This window comes from Adiantum capillus-veneris, chromosome 18 (genome assembly GCF_014529385.1).
Source record: "Adiantum capillus-veneris isolate H3 chromosome 18, ASM1452938v2, whole genome shotgun sequence".
NCBI lineage: Eukaryota > Viridiplantae > Streptophyta > Polypodiopsida > Polypodiales > Pteridaceae > Adiantum > Adiantum capillus-veneris.
In genome coordinates, this window is record NC_140948.1 from 88392555 (window position 1) to 88409936 (window position 17382).

Sequence of the window (17382 nt, forward strand, 5' to 3'; positions counted from 1 at the left end):
ACATCCCAATGAGCTTGTTTTGTCATAGGCAAAACAACTCTAACAACAGCAATCCTTGCAACAAGACATGCAACATCCTCAACATCCCCTGTATCCTCAAAACCAGGACGTACATCAATGCCGTGAACAGTGTTCCAAATTCCCTTTGACACAAGAACATGTTGCATCATATAAGCCCACATAGGGTAATTGTCCCCATCCAATCTGTCCTCAGCATCAAACATCTTGAACACATCTGTATTGTTGTCAGCCATGGTAAATGCTGCATCTGATGTGAAAACTGTCCTAAAAGAGGAGAAGGAAAGCGGGAACAACACATGCTATATAGCACAAATCGTAGAAGATCGTAAGGAACTTGTTATGCAAAAAACGGCACTGACAAATTTTGCATAAAATGACAAAATAGCATGCACAGTACTTCCTGTTGTGGAAATACAGGCCGAAATGAGCCCGAATCAGAAATCGAAGAAAGTGAGTAGGCGTGTGCTAAAGCTGTTGGCGACTAAGCCCGAGAGGACGCAACCTGCTCTGATACCAATTGTTGGAAATAGGGTTGCAAGAAAAGACACACAGCTTGGAGAAGACGAAGGAAGCTCAAGGCACACAACAGAGAGAGTATTACTTAGTGTGCAATGGAATGATGGGCATATATACAATGCACGGGGGAAAAAACCTCCTAGTGAGGGGAAAAATGCCCCGACGGTCCTAAGTGTGTTCCTCACTACCACATGTATATGGTAACACACATGAAAGAAGGATGTACACACTAATGTCCTCTTTGGGCTATTGAAGGACAAGGAGAAGTCTGGGTGAGCCATAGATGCGGGATATAAGGGCGGTGATAATCTGCAACAGACAAGAAGACACGTTTTTGCGAAAGTCACGAGCACAACACCACGATATGCAAGCAACAAAGAGGAGCCCAAACCATTACTCATGCGATCAGCCAAAGGGGGTTCTTTTCATTTCTCCACCTTGAGCACGACAGTAATGAGAACAAGGATATTGCAATCCATTTTTTGAGACTTCTACTGCATAAACTGCAAGGTCAATAGGTTTGAAGGTCAAATCGGATGTGCATGCGGAGAATATTATCTCAATCTTAACATCAAATATAGAATTTAAAAGTCTGTTTGTACTACCACACACACACACACACAATCCTATAAGCGTCACCCGTTTTGTGTCCACAAAGATGTCACAAATTTATTGGCAAATCTAGGGAAGAAGCAATATTTATTACACAAGTCATGCAAAGATAGAAAGGAGGAGTCAAATGCAATGGATTTTTTCTTTTCCGATCGGATAAGAAGCCTATTGTGAAAAGAAGGATTTGTACAAAGTCAATAGGATACACATTGAGCTACACAATAGTGGATTACTTAAAAAGGGTGCATATTTAGGGAGCATAGAACACAGAGGACTCCACTATTGTTGAGCCACAACAGAACAACATGAGTAGTTAAACTTATGCGTCATGCAATAAGCAAAAGAGAAACATTGTAGATCAGATAGTGCACATCACATACACGTGCCATACAAAAGTACGGTGGAGAGTCAACACTATGTCTTCCCAAAAATAATAAGGAACGAAAGTCGTGCCCTGCCATGTAGACTGATAGTACCAACCAAGCAAATGCATAGGCATGGAGGTTTAGAAGCAGATTACAAACTTGGAATGTACATTGTTGTCATATCCTTGAATGATTATCCCCACCTCGACTCCTACATGTAGCAATTTCATTGCCCCTCAACACTGTCTTGTTGCTTGCGTTATAACCTCTCTTACTCCCGTCAGACTCCTACCTCGACTCCTACATGTAGCAGTTGCATTGCCCCTCAACATTGTCTTGTTGCTTGCGTTCTAACCTCTCTTACTCCCGTCAGGCGCCCCTCAACTGATGCTCAAGTTTTTTGCCTTGCCACTATAGATGACAGTGCAACCAAGCATCCTCGAACCAGTAATTGAACTTCACATGTGTTGTCAAGTCCAATGCCCACACTGACCTTGACCACACATTCAAGGTTTGACCCTCATTTAACCATTGGTGATGGAATTTGGAGAAAGGCCTTCCCTTTGCATCATGTTAAAATGACTGAGACTTGAGAGCTTTGTTGCCATAGCAAGGTTTGGTTTACCCTGCAATCAATGCACTCCAAGATACGACATCTTGGAGATGATGCCCATCTTCAACTTTTTGTGCTTTCGTAAGGGCACATCATTTGGCATCCATATTAATTAAAGCACTGCCAAGTACAATTTTTTTCTCCATTACAGGCTTTGACTAGCAATCTCATCGTGAGTACTTTGACCACTGTGAAGGTCAATACACTACAATCTTTACAATTTTCCATTGCTTGTTGTTCACTAGTTTTACAATATGTTCTTGCTTATTGTTGTACCACTGTGAAGGTCAGTACATTTCAATCTTTACAGTTTGCCATTGCTTATTGTTCACTAGTTTTACAATATGTTCTTGTTTATTGTTGTACTTTCTTTTAGTCGCATCTTAACACCATTGCCACAAACCCTTGCCAAGGCCTAAACTGACCATAAATAAACCACGGGAATGAGTCTAACAAGTAAAAGTGATATTGTTGCAAATAAACCAATGCAACCAATGAATCGGTTCGTTGCCAATGGACAACAGTTAAGAGACATTGCATGGTGACAAAAAACTATATATGGTGTCAGCACAGGACTAAGGGGCAACTAATCTGCTCCATGCAGGAGTCGAGGTGGGGATAGTCATTCAAGGATATGACATCAGTGTATGTTCCAAAGATACAAGCAAGCTTCAAGGTTTGTAATTTTCTTCTAAACCTTCATGCCTATGTGTTTGCTTTGTCGACACAACCAATTTACAGGGTAGGGCATGACTTCCGTTCCTTATTATTTTTGGGGAGACACAGTGCCGACTTTCCACCATACTTCTGTATGACACTTCTTTGTGACATGCACTTTTTGATCTGCAATGTTCTCTTTTGCTTGATGCATGACGTATAAGTTTAACTGCTGATGTTGTTCTACTGCAACTCAACAATAGTGGAGTCCTGTGCGCTCCAAAGTTAGGTGATACCACTGCTCGTTATCCAGCATTTCAATCTTTATAATTTGCTATTGCTTGTTGTCCACTAGTTTTACAATATGTTCTTGCTTGTTGTTGTACTTTCTTTTAGTTATATCTTAATATCATTGCCAAAACCCCCCGCTAAGGCCTAAACTGGCCATAAATCAACCACAGTAATGAATCTAGCAAGTAAAAGTGACATTCTTGCAAATAAACGAGTGCAACCAATTGGTCTTTTCGCTGTCAATGGACAACAATTAGGAGATTGCATGGTGATAACACTCTATGTATGGCCGACTTGGTAATGCAAAGAAATGCTATGTGATAGCCATAGCAAAGAGGATAGCTAACAACTACCAAGCCTAAAATGATGAAAATCTACTTGGTTGGCCTAAAACAGTTTTGTACAATGCAACCAGAGGTTGCTCCACATAACCTAAATCTTAGTCGTCAATAAAGTACCCACATCGTATGTTTTTCAGCTTAAATCTATGCATGCAACCAAATCATATCCTCCCTAGGCCTCCCTTTATTTGTATCTCAAACCTTTATCTATACCCTGAAGTTTCTTCTTTAGTGATAGTAAGGCCAACAAGCAAGACTAGTTAAAATTGTGCCTATGCCCACAATCGCAATGCCTTTTCTCAGCCATAGATTGCCTCCTCACTATCTTGATCAAGGAGGGGCAAGAAACTTCAGTGATAGTAAGGCCAACAAGCAAGACTAGTTAAAATTGTGCCTATGCCCACAATCGCAATGCCTTTTCTCAGCCATAGATTGCCTCCTCACTATCTTGATCAGGGAGGGGCAGATCATGACAACTCAAGTTAAGCGTGATAGACTTCAACACAGTTCACTACCAGGTGGATCGGATGGCCGAGAGTGCCCACAATCTATGACGCCTAATCTCAGCCGTGGATCCACCTCTCCGTCAATCACCTACTGTCATTTGGAGAAGTGGCTGACAGGTTCATGTGTTAAGACCAGATGGGAGAAGGTGTTTTGTATCAGCACGGCGCTGTGCTTCCAAGCCTTCACCGTCACCATCGCCATTCTCTGTCTCGACAAACCACGCTACCATCTTGCAAAGGCATCTACGCCACTGTTGTAAATGTACCTGCCCAATCCTTGACCAGACACGTGACTCATGCAGGTTGGCGGTGGAGCGACGACGCTGATGAACATGATGACGACAGCAGCGGTGCTGGTGAGGAAAGCAGCTTCGAGCAAGGGGTTGCACTTTTTAACAAGGGAGAGTACTATCAATGCCATGACGTCATTGAGAGCATCTGGATGACATCACCAGAGCCAAGGCGGACGGTGCTGCATGCCATACTCCAATGTGCTGTTGGCCTCTACCACCTTCTCAATCGGGTAGAGAGAGAGAGAGAGAGAGAGAGAGAGAGAGAGAGAGAGAGAGAGAGAGAGAGAGAGAGATTTCAATGCAGAAGATACAATGTTTAATGTCTTTGTTTATCATGGGAAAAATGTGGAGTAGGGTCCATATTTGCTAATAGTGTCATAATTGTCTAAGCTCATGCATTCCACCCAGAATGTTATGCATAGATTATGTCATAATTGTCTAAGCCATTATACCAGCCTCGGGATGGTGGAGTCTCTAGAATAAGTACGGAGGTGGCGGCGATACAGTCTCCCTTAAGGCTTTCAAAATGGTAGCAGAAGGTGCGCTCTGATGAGACTCAAGGCAGAGGCAGAAAAGTCAACTCATTACATGCACAATAACATGTGGCCTATTACTGGATAGCCCCACTAGCTCTATCCTCAACAACTTTGCAAATCCCCCCCCCAACACACCACACACACACAGCTAGAGGACGACTAGCCCAAGAGAGGGCATTGGAGGAGTTTTTCCCCCCCCTTTGTGGGGCTTGGGAGACAAAGAGGCGGAGTTTGGAGTTGAAGAGCAGAACAACGGATTTGGCGGAGCTATTTGGAAGCAGCAGAGAAGTGGACGTGGCTTGGGAATTCGATCGGCTTGGTTAGTGTGCCCATCTTTGGAATGCGAGAAGGCCTCACAGATTTCCAGATCTTGCAACTTCAACATGGCCCCTCCTTGCTCGAACGCCGACGAAATCGACCAAAACCAACGAGTGGCTATGGATAGCAGATCGACAACCATCTAGTTAGCGGCCTATGCTTTGACACAATTCTCCAAGAAACTAGCAAGTTGTTTGGCTCGAGATTGTGAAGCCAAAAGCAATTGGTCAAGTTCGCTAGAGGACAACGGCAAATGCACCCTTGAGAAGGATGGCAGTACTAGTACTTAGTTAGCCGCCTCGGTACCCATTAGGTACGACAACAATTGTTATAAATGTGACTCGACGCTTTGTTTGGCTCAGGAATTTGAAGCAAAGGCAAAAGTAGGAACTCGCAATAGACAAAGACAAAGACAAAGGCAAGCTGAACAGAGATTACGATAATAAAGATTTGACAGAGGAGGGATATTCTCGAGGTCCTTTACTTGCTTTGGGCACCAAGGTCCTCTACTTTGAGGCTGCTCCTCATAACTCTCCCAAGCCAGCTCAATAATCCACTTGTGATGCCCTCTCTTGGGCTCCAAGTTATCGAGGTGAAGCTGCCCACAACGTTTTGAAACGTTGGTAGCAACCAAGGTGCGAGTAGGAAAGGGCAGTGGAGGGGCGTTTCAAAACGCCGTCGGCAAGGGGAGGTAGTGAGTTCGTGGCGTATCAAAACTCAAGAGGCAGCAGGGAAGACATCGGACGGTCTTGGTTGCAGGGCGTTTCAAAACACTGTCCCGACAAGGGGAGGATGAAGGAGGTCGCACTCGCCTAGCGCTTCCACTCTGCTGCCAGCGTTTTAAAACGTTGCGACAGCAAGCAACGCCTTAGGATGCCCACAATGCCCAAAACACCAAAAATTGTCCTGTCTCCCACCAACATTTTAGAACACCAACTCTAGTAGAGATAGGAGGATGGCGTTGCCGGCTAAGGGGGAGATGTTACTGATCTCACTTGTTCTCTTTTGCGGGTGACGCCTTGCTCACCCAAGGTCACGGATCACTATGCTCTGATACCATGTCAAAGTCGACGATGCAGAAGCGTAGAGACCAAGGGGAGAAAGCACGAGAGAGAGAGAGAGAGAGAGAGAGAGAGAGAGAGAGAGAGAGAGAGAGAGAGAGAGAGAGAGAGAGAGAGAGAGAGAGAGAGAGAGAGAGAGAGAGAGAGAGAGAGAGAGAGAGAGAGAGAGAGAGAGAGAGATCCTGTGAACCAACCAACCTTGGCAATGAATTGATGATAATACAATGGGGGCTAAGGGTTGCTTATATAGCAAACACCTTTATGGGGTGTGTACTTGCTATCTCTCAGGCTGAGACAACACCAAGCTCCCCATTGGCAGTCCACATGGCACCTTCAGCAGTTTTCGCTGACATGCTGATGTGGCAGTGTACGGACGCCCGTAATTTGCACTGGCTGCTTTTGGCTAGCAGATTTTTGAGTAAAAGCTTTGGGCATAAAGCTTTTGAGTTATTTTTAATTGATTTTTGGGGCTCTGCTTTTGGGCATCCCTTGTAAGAATAAATAAGTCTATAGGTCCTCATTACTCAGAGCATTTGGACGCAAAGTCTAAGTGTAAGTTCCCGTAGACTCCTTTGTACTTTGCACGCAGATTAATATAAAAAGAAGTACCAAAAGGGGCGCCAGTCTTTGGGGCCAATACCTCTTGGTACGGAACTACGCCGGGCTGGGTCGTCTTTTGTGAACTGTTTTAAAGTGAACCTTTGCTGTGTCGCGGTAGAATGTAGACTTGGGGTGTCCAAGTTTGTTTTAGTGGTATCAGAGTATGGCCGATTTCTCTTCTACCGGGAAATCCGATCCTTTTCTCGCGACACTTATGGATTCCAACAAGAATCAATTGACTTCTTCTACATCTGCTAATGCGGGAGATCACGAAGAAGATTTTGATGACTTAACAGAGGAAGAGTACGGGCCACCACGGCCTACTCAGTACGAACTTCAAGAGATGGAATGTCGCAGGAGGTTGACGAGTGCACAAAGCAGATGATTAAATTTGTGAAGTATGGGCAGTTTGCAAAATTTGTCTGAGCAAGTCATCGCAGAAGTGCATACCCAGTGGCAGAAAGCCACAGAACCACCCATCAAACCGGCAATCAAGAAATCTCCTTCTCCGAGGATGTTTACAGAGCAAGAATTACAGGAGGTGGTTCAGACACAGATCAGGCGGCTTTTTGGACGCGAACAATCAATCCAAAAAGCAAGTGAAAAAGCGCAAGAAGAGGATTGACTAGCCTGGTTATTTGGGCCGTCAATCTTCTTTTGCATCTGCAATAAAGTAGAAGAAGCGTGTACGATTTGAAGGACTACCCAGTTCTTCTTCTTCTTCTTCTTTTCCTTCTGACAGTTCTTCTAACTCTTCTGACTCGAGCAAGGAGGACAAAGAAGGCAAAAAGCGAAGCAAAAAGCAAAGCTTTGGAAAGGGCAAGAAAAAGGCAAAGAAACCGAGATTTCGCCCATTTTTTGACAGTTTTACAGAGGAGTTATCCTCTGATAGTCCGGACTCCGATGACCATATATTTTATGCAAAGAAGAAGCATTTTGTCACGTGCACATTTAACCCTATGTGTATGCGGACAAGCTACTTTATGACGAGGATTCAGTTAACTTAGGAAGTGTTGTGACACCTTTGTGAGTCTATTCGCAGACTGTGCATGTCCAGGCAGTAGATGTATATCCTCTAGTTGCACACAACATGATCATCAGATTTACAGTCAGAACCCATTAGGAGCATTTTTACAGTGCACAGACCTATTTTCCCTATTTTAACCATTTTCCACTTATTATTAATAAGTGACTTTGTTATTGAGAGCGGACCGTGCACTTAGCGGCCGGCCAATCGACGTGAGGTGGGAAAAAGCAACCTTGGTGTGAGGCTTGAGTGCAAGGCCGCCAAGGGGTGCGCCCGCGGGAAAGAGAAGAGCTCGGGTAAGAGAAGATATTTCTCTAAGCTAAAGAAGAACCTCAAGAACCCAAGAACCCAAAAACCACAAGAACCCAAGTTTCTCGTGAACTTAAGAACCCAAGATCTCAGTGTATGGTGATCACTCGAAGCGGAATGGATACTTCGCGTGGAGGTGATGAGCATGGAAGTGGCGAAGAAGAATTTTCCCCACCAGGAGGTTTTTCCGACCCTCCCCCTCCCCCATCTACACCAAGGATTGCACCAAATCCTATGGAGGCTTTGGTCAAGACGATCATGGACATGATGTTACAACAAGAAGCGCAACGCGTTGCCTTGGAGCGCGAGCGCGAAGAAAGAAAGGCATCCTTGGATCGCGAATGCGAAGAAAGACGGGCATCCGTGGATCGTGAGCGCGAACAAGCGCGCTTGGTGGCCGAGGAAAGAAAGGCAGAATAGGATCGCGAGCGCAAAGAAAGAAAGGCCGACTTGGAGCGTGAGCGTGAGCAAGTGCGCTTGGCGGCCGGAGAAAGAAAGGCAGCTATTGAGCTTGAGCGTGAGCAAGCACGTGAAGCCCAACGAGTAGCGGCCAATGACAGACGAGCGGCCTTGGAGTTAGAGCATGAAGTGCAGAGAGACGAACGCATGCAAGAGTTGGTCCTACAAGTACTCACCTCAAAACCAGAGCCGACCAAAAATGTTGGAGATTCATCAAGTGGCGCAAGGCGAGATTCGGACTCCAACAACCCCGTCACCGAGAAGATCACGTTCAGTAAGTATGACGGTAAGATGGATGTTACTATTATTCATTCTTGGTTGCATCAATTTAATGCTTATTTTGCGACAACTAAGAAGACAGGAAATAGCAAGGTTTTAACGACAGCCATGTACCTTGCCGGTGATGCCATTAATTGGTACCACGCATGGCAAGAGACACAGTTGGCCGCGCACCTAGAGGAGGACGCGCCCCTTTCCTTCAATCGGGCCGACTTCCAAGACAAGCTCAAGGCGCAGTTTATGCCACCCCAATACCTAGCATTATTGAAGGACGATTGGCGTGGTCTCAAGCAAAATGGTATGCAAGTCATGTCCTTCTCTAATCGTGTTTTGCAGCTCGGTATCCAATTACGCAAATCGGATGATGAGCGCAAGGAGGCATTCCTTTATGGATTGGACGAGTATATGAAATTTGATGTCGAGGTACTCGATCAATCGATCTCAACAAGGCGGTAGCGATTGCTCTCGCTGTCACAAATGGGAGCGTATAGTAATATAAAATATATTCGGATAAATAGGATTTATCACTTATTATTGAAACCAAAGGATATATATATATATATATAGAGAGAGAGAGAGAGAGAGAGAGAGAGAGAGAGAGAGAGAAGATCGACACAATACTGGGGACCAGAAGATGGGCTGGTCCCCCCCCCGTAATAGTATCTTTATTACTTAGGAGAAGTCTATACAAGCACTTGAACCGAACGTATTACCACGTTCGTTCTAGAATAAGATTTGATGGTTCCCGGAAGCCCTATACCTAGGGCAAAACCCTATTCCAAGGAACTTCCGTTCCTTATTCCAAATCCTCGATAATCAAGGTTCTCGCCTCTGGATCTCACCTTCCAGACTCAGGGCATGACATCCCTGTAACTCTTTTCCGACTCTGTTCCCAGAGACCTCTTCCTGCAGATAGCTATGCTTTCCCGGACGTGAAGTCCTTCCCTTGGGAATTTCAACTTCTGGATCACATCTTGAGAGTCTACCACTCTCGGATCCGTGGATCTACTTTCCAAACTCCAGTACGAAACCCTTGGGCTGATCTGGCTCTAGTTCCTCAAAGCGCTTTTATCTTGTATAGGCTCATGCCTTCCTTTGCTCCTACTCCCTCACGAAGAGGAAGTACACCTGCAATCAAAACTCAGAGATCATAACATGAAAATCGTTACCTTCACAATCTCGACGCTCGAAACGCAGCTTGGTTCTCGAAAAGCAATTCCTCGGAAGAGATCTCTACATAGAAAATCCTCTCTTCCAATCCTACACACAAAAGAGGGGTGTTCTCGGGTTCCTTCTCGTAAATCAGCCCCGTCTACGACGTTTATGGGCTGAAAACAGAGAAAAACAGCAGCTTGTCGCAATGGAAACACGCTCTGTAGGCACTTCTTCGCGAGGGAACTCGAGCACTGGGTCCTGGCGACATCAGGTACACATGGGGCAACCATGGGCATCATCGACAACGTCTTCTTTTCGGCTAAAATCGGCAGCAGCATCTTCTCCTTGCGAAAACCGGTCTTCCCTCTGGGAGAGGGCATGTGATGCTTTTATAGCTCCCTGGCCACAACAAAGATAGCAGAGCATTGGTTGCTCGTGTAGAGATTGCGGCCATTTTTTGTTTTTTTGCGCTGTTCTGCCAGAAAAAGAGAGAGAAATCGCTGGCTGGTTTTTGTTGCTTTATTTTCCAAGTGCTTGCCCACTTATTAAGTGGGCGGCCGACGTATTTTGAAAATAGTCTGAATCTGCCCAAAAACTCAATTAAACCTTATTGGTTAAAAACAATGCTTTCATAGCACTTCCCAGGCGTCCCTGGATGCAATCACATGCACAATTGCAATGCGGACATAGACTTCCTCGCGGGAAAGCATCTGCTTTCCTGAAAAGCAATCCCGCTTTCTCAAAAAGCATCTGTTTTTCCTCAAAGTTTCCTCTGAACCCATCTTCATTCAAGTGCTTGCTTTTCCTTGTGCACAATTCTAACACAGTTTGGAATTTCCTCTTGACTATGGATATCCCCTTTCCGATGCACCCGTTACCCACCTTGCGACGCATCAGGAATACCCATCACCTAGTCCTTCCCTACCGAACTTACGGTACAATCTCCTTCACGATGCTTTATGTCACCCAACCTATGACGCATCAGAGATGTCCGTTCTCGGATGGTCGGATACTTCTTCCTAATGCTCCCTGTCACCCATCCGATGTGACGCATCAGAAGTACCCATTCGTGGTGGCCTTATAGATATTCGCGTTCAGTGCCCCCGTCATTACTTTGAATGACGCACTAGGAATACTGTGTACTCGGATGTCTCCAATGAGAAAAACCCTCTCACTTAAAAGTCCAATAATTCATTTAGAATTATTTTTCCTTGGTGTTCCAAGCGAGAAAACCCTCTCACTTATAAATCCAATAATTCATTTAGAATTAATTTTCTGTCAGATAAAGCGAATTTAGCAACATCCCTCTCACTTATAAACAGTTGTCCTCAACTGTAGAGGTCCAACTGAACTGCTCGGAGAGAAACCGGAAAAATTCAAAATCTTGCTCAGTGGTGAGTGGAGCTGGTCCTTTTTCAGAAGAGAACTTAAAAATTAAATTAAACAAAAATTCAAGAATTCAATACTTACCTTACCGGTTCATGTCCTTCCTCGAGTACCTCAAGGATATCCTTCACGAATCATCAAACTTACTAGCCATGTAAGAACTCGTCATTCGCGTCTTTCCAACAAATCGGAAGTTTCCTCATCCGAGAATCTGTAAACTCACTTTTGTCTTCTCAACCTCGAGAAGCATAATCCTCCTAGAAATCAATCTAGTTATGTGTCCTTGTGCATAATCCTGCACTGTTAGTCGAGAGGGTATTTAACCTCTTGTGTCCAAGTCATAGAGCATTAATCTCGATGTCTTTCTTTCACAAATAGAGGCTGCGATCACCTTAAAGAAGGTTCTTGTTCCAGGCCGTCACTCAACGTAGGCAGACGGTTTCAATCTGAAGATTGCTTGTGTACGGCGAAACTTCTCTCCAATCTTTTTCTCCTGCGAGTTATTACTACTAGCAGTGTTTTTCCGACGCGCATTAGCGTCTCTCCCATTTTGTAAACATAAGTTCAAACTCGGCCCACTGAAGGGCGAACCCGCTTTAGATCTCAATGATGTTCTCCTATATGTGGTTAAGGTAATTCTTACCATTTTAAAATGGTTGGCGAATTATACTCTTACGAACATAATTGTTCAAATTTATTCCAGGAGCGTGTAAATGCTACTTGACCTGCTCATGGAGAAACATATACCGCAACTGTAATGGTAAAAGCACATAACGTACTCAATGATGAACAACCATAAGAAAACCTCTTCTCCGTAGAGAAACTCAAATTTCTTCTACCGAACACACCTCAAATAGAGATTCTCGTGTTGGAATATCCTTGCACGCAAAAAGGCGCTCAAGAGAGTATAACAAACTCCCGTACAATTCCTGAAAAGAAAGTTGGTTCATCTCATTCCATTCAGTAGAAAAAAAATTTGACTTGTAGATGACCCACCTTGGCATAGGTCTGCATCTTCGTGTGTTATCCATGTACCCAAAGGTGTACATAATTCTTAAGTTGTGTTAGAGTTTCGGTGAACCTGGGAAATTACCTTTCCTTCGTAAGATCCTTAGAGTGAAGACGCTCAACCTGGCGATCACTTGGCTCGATCTTAGAGCAAAACCCGCTCATCGAATAAACTTGGATTTCAAATGTGGAATTCTAAGGGCATAGGCCAAGGCCGTCTCTTGCTTCTTCCCTCATAAAGAGAGTATTCCTTCACTTGTGCAAAAAGCACTACCATATCTTCCCTTACCGGGTAGGGGTTGTGGGCTTAAAGAGTACTCAAGCTTAATGAAAGCTTTTCTTTGCTTGCTCATAATGGTTCCTTCATAATTTCCTACCCGTAGTAGCAGGTAATTTGTTCGAGAATTATCGGATACCAGATCAATCATGGACCTTCTGGATGGTTAAGCAAAGCAATTCATCGTATAAAACAATGTTCTGACTCAACCCTACTCTCATAAATACTCAAGAGTGATATGCATTCCTCGAGCGAAAAAGAAAACGCACTTTGTAACTTCCTCAAAGATGTAACTTTGATCAGACCTGCCCTCTCACTTGAAGTTTGAGGGTCTTCTATTCAAAAACTCAGAAGTTAGATTGAATTCCCTTACTCCAAACTTTCTTCGGATAGCAACGTATCCTTCGAGGAGAGGTAAAAAAAATTCATTATTTCTGTGTTCAATGGTTCCTGTCCCACTGGGGGGATTAGATTCTAAAATTCTATGTACACTGAGGTATACACTTTCAGCTTGTATTGCTGACTCCACCATCCGCTGCAAAGTATCTTGCGGATGTGTTTACAAAATTCAGGCAAAAGTCCTTCGTTAAACTTCTTTATCGTTTCTTCCTCAAAGAGGTTCAAGAAGGGGGCCGCCTTGGAAAGAGTGAACGAATACTGATTCACATAATCCATGACTCGCTCATGCTCCTATCGGGCAAACCGATCCCAATCTTCTTTGATGCCTTCCTCAAAGCATAGAGGAAAAAAATTTGTTCAAAAATTCAGCTTTGAATTGAATCCAAGTCTTGTTGTGAATTCCTTGCAGAGCTTTGGTATACCACCAAGTACTTGCAATCCCCCTTGAGGTGTTTGGTCACATGCCTCACCTTCGACGCTTCTGAGAAATTGCCATTTGCAAAGGCAACTTCAAACTGTCGAATCAAAGCGGTAGCTTTTGGGACATCTTCCTTTCCATCAAAAGTATCAAACTTGATCGAAGTGTTCTGAGGTCTAAAGACCTTCTTTATATCCTTCCCGGAATGACAGGATTTCTTGGCTATGGTTTTGGATTGATGTTCATGGATATTTTTTGGATTTTGAAGGATCTTGAGCATTCCGCTCCTTGGATTCTCTAGGTTCTTGAGCATCATGCTCTTGTCGCCTTCTCAGAGAATCCCAAGTCTTGTGTCAACTTCTTGTAGAGAGAAAAATTTTCCCAATTGTGCAAGCTTTTCCTGCAAGACTTAGGTTTCCGCCTGCTTGCTTCTCTCTTGGCTTGTCATGGCTTCTTCCCGTATCTTCCCAGAGTTGTCCTCCTTTACAGAGAAAGAGAGGAGACCATGCTTGTTACGATTGTGACGTATTCTTTACCTTCTTTACGTGATTCTCTTGCAGATACAAAGACGTATCAGATCAGAGACCCCTATTCTCGAAAGGATGCGTCTCTTCGACCAAGAGTTGCACCTGTTCGGCGAATAGCCATGCCTCTTCAGCGAATGGCTGCACCTTTACGCCGAAGGGGTACAACTCTACAGCAGAGGGACACGACTATTGGCCTAGAGTCATGTCTATTGGCCTATGGTCATGTCTTTTCATCGTGTCTTTTCAGATTCTATATAAGAACCCTCTTGTAACAGATTCGAATCAATCAAACATACATTCCTCTCTTGTGTCTTTGTCTCTAGTCTAGTTCAGTTTTCCGTTTTCATCTAAGTACAGTTATGAATAAACACACTTAGTAGTAGTGTTCTTCACAGTGGTATCAGAGCAATTTTTTCCCGGGCCTCTGGACTTGGCGTCTACCTAACTTCGCCGTTGCTCACCCTACCCCCGACAATCTACGTGTTGTATGGCAGTAGAAGAACGGTGGTACACACACGAATTTGAGTATGAGGTAACTTAAATGTTTTATCCAATTCATACTTATACTATACTACAGAATACAATGATGTGTGTGTGCGACATGTGTGTGTGCGACGTACCCGGCAATTTGCGAGTCCTTGTTCAAATTGGCCACTCGTACCCTTTCGCATGAAAGGTCTTACCAACAGTCATACCCTTTGGGCACCAAGAGACATAACTCTCCCCAAGTGAGAGTACTTTTTCCCAGCGATTGATCCTTGCAGCGTTCACATATTTACTAAGTGGCTGAATTAACACTTGCGCTACTGCAATCTTACGTGGAACATTTTTACGCTGACTGCACATAGTCTACGTTGGCTGATTATTGATCGCTGGATTCTTTGAAACGTTACGCTACAGCAACAAAAATATTACGCTGGCTGAAAGCTTATACTCACTTAAACTTATTAAAGTTTCTGTCCGCCCAAAGTTTGACCGGCTGCCCAAAGTCAGTTGGTTTAATTTACCAAAGGTTATAAAAAAAGAAAAAAAAAACATGGACAACAGCGAATCATTCTTACGGCAAATCGCCAGCGCTGGCTTTCCGGTACACACACTCCCTTGCGGTGATTCCTGCACGTCAATCTCGCACTCCTCATGGAGGATGACGCTTACGATGTTCCCGTTCCATACTTGTCGTACGTAGACGAAGTGCCAAATGAAATTCTCCCAGAGAATCCCATTCTGCCATAACCTGCTCCTGCGCCCGTTCCCGAACCCATTCCAGTTCTGGACAGTCCCGCAGACATTCCATCGCTGGTTTACTCTCCAGCACCACCGAACCCGCTAGAACGTGAATACTTAGTACACATTTGTCAGCGCCGCTTTGGCTTCCAGCGTTGGTCGATTTGGAAAGTGACCATTCAGTGTCAACAGGACGAGTTACAGCATTACGAGTTCATCCTTACTCGTTTCCCGCACTTGACACACCATATCTGTAACAAACTGCTGACGTGTCGACCTACTGAAGAACGGAGCTACCGGCCGAGGGGCCTAAACCCTAAGAAGAACAAGCAACAAAAGAAGTGTCACAGAGTGATGACGTGGTTGTCCGAGAGCAGAAACCCTAACTGCTGAAACCTTAATTCTGGAAACCCTAACCCTAAAACCTGCAAACCCTAATTTCTGCCAGAAACCCTAGCTGCTGAAACCCTAAAACCTGGAAACCCTAACCCTAAAACCTGCAAACCCTAATTCTGCTGCCAGAAACCCTAAAACTGCAGAAACCCTAACCCTAACCCTAAGGACAGATTTCTGCGTTTTGCGACGTGGCAGGCTGTATGGATTTCCATGATTTACGCTGGCAGCTTTTGGCATTGCTTTTTGGACTAGAAGCTTTTGAGTTTGAAAGTTTTTCATGTAAACTGCTTTTTGGACCAGAAGCTTTTGAGTTTCAAAGCTTTTCATGTAAACTGCGTTTTAGGCCAAGGGCCTTTAAATATGAGGTTAGGGCTCATTCTCTGGCATGCTTCCTGGAGAAGGTGCAGAGTCTGGAGTAGCGGCTTGTACTTTGATGATGCAATATAAAGAAATACCGAAAGGGGCGCCAAGGTTTGGGGCCAATACTCTCTAGGGTGGAATTCCGCCACTCCGTGTCGCGTGTCGTCTCTCTCTTTCAATTCAGTTGTTATTGAAGTGCTAAAAGTCTGTTCACTCTGTTCTTTTCTATTGGCACGTGGTGCCCACCTTGTGACAATATCCCAGCATGTTTCGTTGATAGTCTTTCGGAGATCCAGACTGCGCACACGTTGGTCCCTTTACATTCGGAGGCAATTGTGCCAGATTATACTCCTCTTACCCCAGAGCCCGACGAGGTCGAGGATCTCACAGAGGACGACCCGGGGTTTGCAGAGTTCATAGAGCCAGTTCACACACCGCCAACTTTGGCTACAGGGTGGAGTTTTTTAGCTTCGCCTCAATACGAACTCTGACTTCATCATGTCAGAGACGGACCCAGGACAGGGACACATGGATGTTGCTGCACTCTTGGCTGCTATCCAACAACAATTCGCAGCCCAAGCGTCACGTCAAGAGCAATTGGAAACACTACTTCATTCCTTGTCAGCAAAGGTCAAATCATTGCAGCAACCGACTTCTCCGCCAGATTCTAGTGCAGCTTCTTCAGTGAAGGGCAGAGATCATCGAATGCGAGATCAACCAGACCAAGCCAATAATCCTGAACTCCAATATCTTTTTCGCTTACTCACAGAATCTAATAAAAAGAAAGTAGACATTAAACCGCCAGAACCCTTTGATGGTTGCCGTAATAAGCGAGTCATTGACCAATGGCTGTTCAAAATGGACACGTATTTCAATAATCTTGAATTGCCGGATGACAAGAAAGTGGCCTTAGCGCTGCTAGTCTCCTTCAAGATAGCGCCTTCCTATGGTGGCAAAATTGGGTAACCTTAGGCAAACAAACATCGACGTGGGCAAAATTCAAGCGAGCGTTGTGTAAGGCGTTCGTGCCAGCTAGTGCCGATTTCCATGCACGCTCTGCTTTGCGTCACCTATGCGAGACAGGCTCAGTGGCTGCATATATATCTCAGTTCCAAAGGTTGAACTTGGAGGTAATGACATTCAGTCCCGAGGACAAATTACACTATTTTGTTGACGGATTGGAGCCCACTTTACGTGATGATGTACATAAGGCTAATCCCTCTACACTTGAAGAAGCCATCAGTTATGTGGAAAGACTAGGAGACTATCGTAGAGAAAATTTTCCGTCTGATAGAGCCGGTGATCGCCCATCTGGTCGCGGACCCCGTGCTCCTTTTCGCAACCAGCAAGAAATCTCTTATTCAGGCAGCAGACAACAAAATGGCCCTAATTCTATGCAGTCACAATCAACTGCTAGTTCTTCATCCA

At 44.6% G+C, this 17382-nt stretch overlaps 1 protein-coding gene across 2 annotated transcripts in view; it reads left to right on the forward strand.

The window, feature by feature from the left end:
- The first annotated feature begins 3914 nt into the window (after positions 1 to 3914).
- LOC147435998 (DUF309 domain protein) overlaps positions 3915 to 17382 on the forward strand; it is a 33894-nt gene continuing 20426 nt past the window's right edge. The window contains exon 1 of one of the 2 annotated variants that reach the window (XM_086488905.1): positions 3915 to 4445. In XM_086488905.1, coding sequence (XP_086345031.1) covers positions 4059 to 4445 — 387 coding nt within the window. In that variant the 5' untranslated portion in view covers positions 3915 to 4058. The remainder of the gene's footprint in view (positions 4446 to 17382) is intronic. The other variant, XM_086488906.1, reaches the window with a different exon arrangement.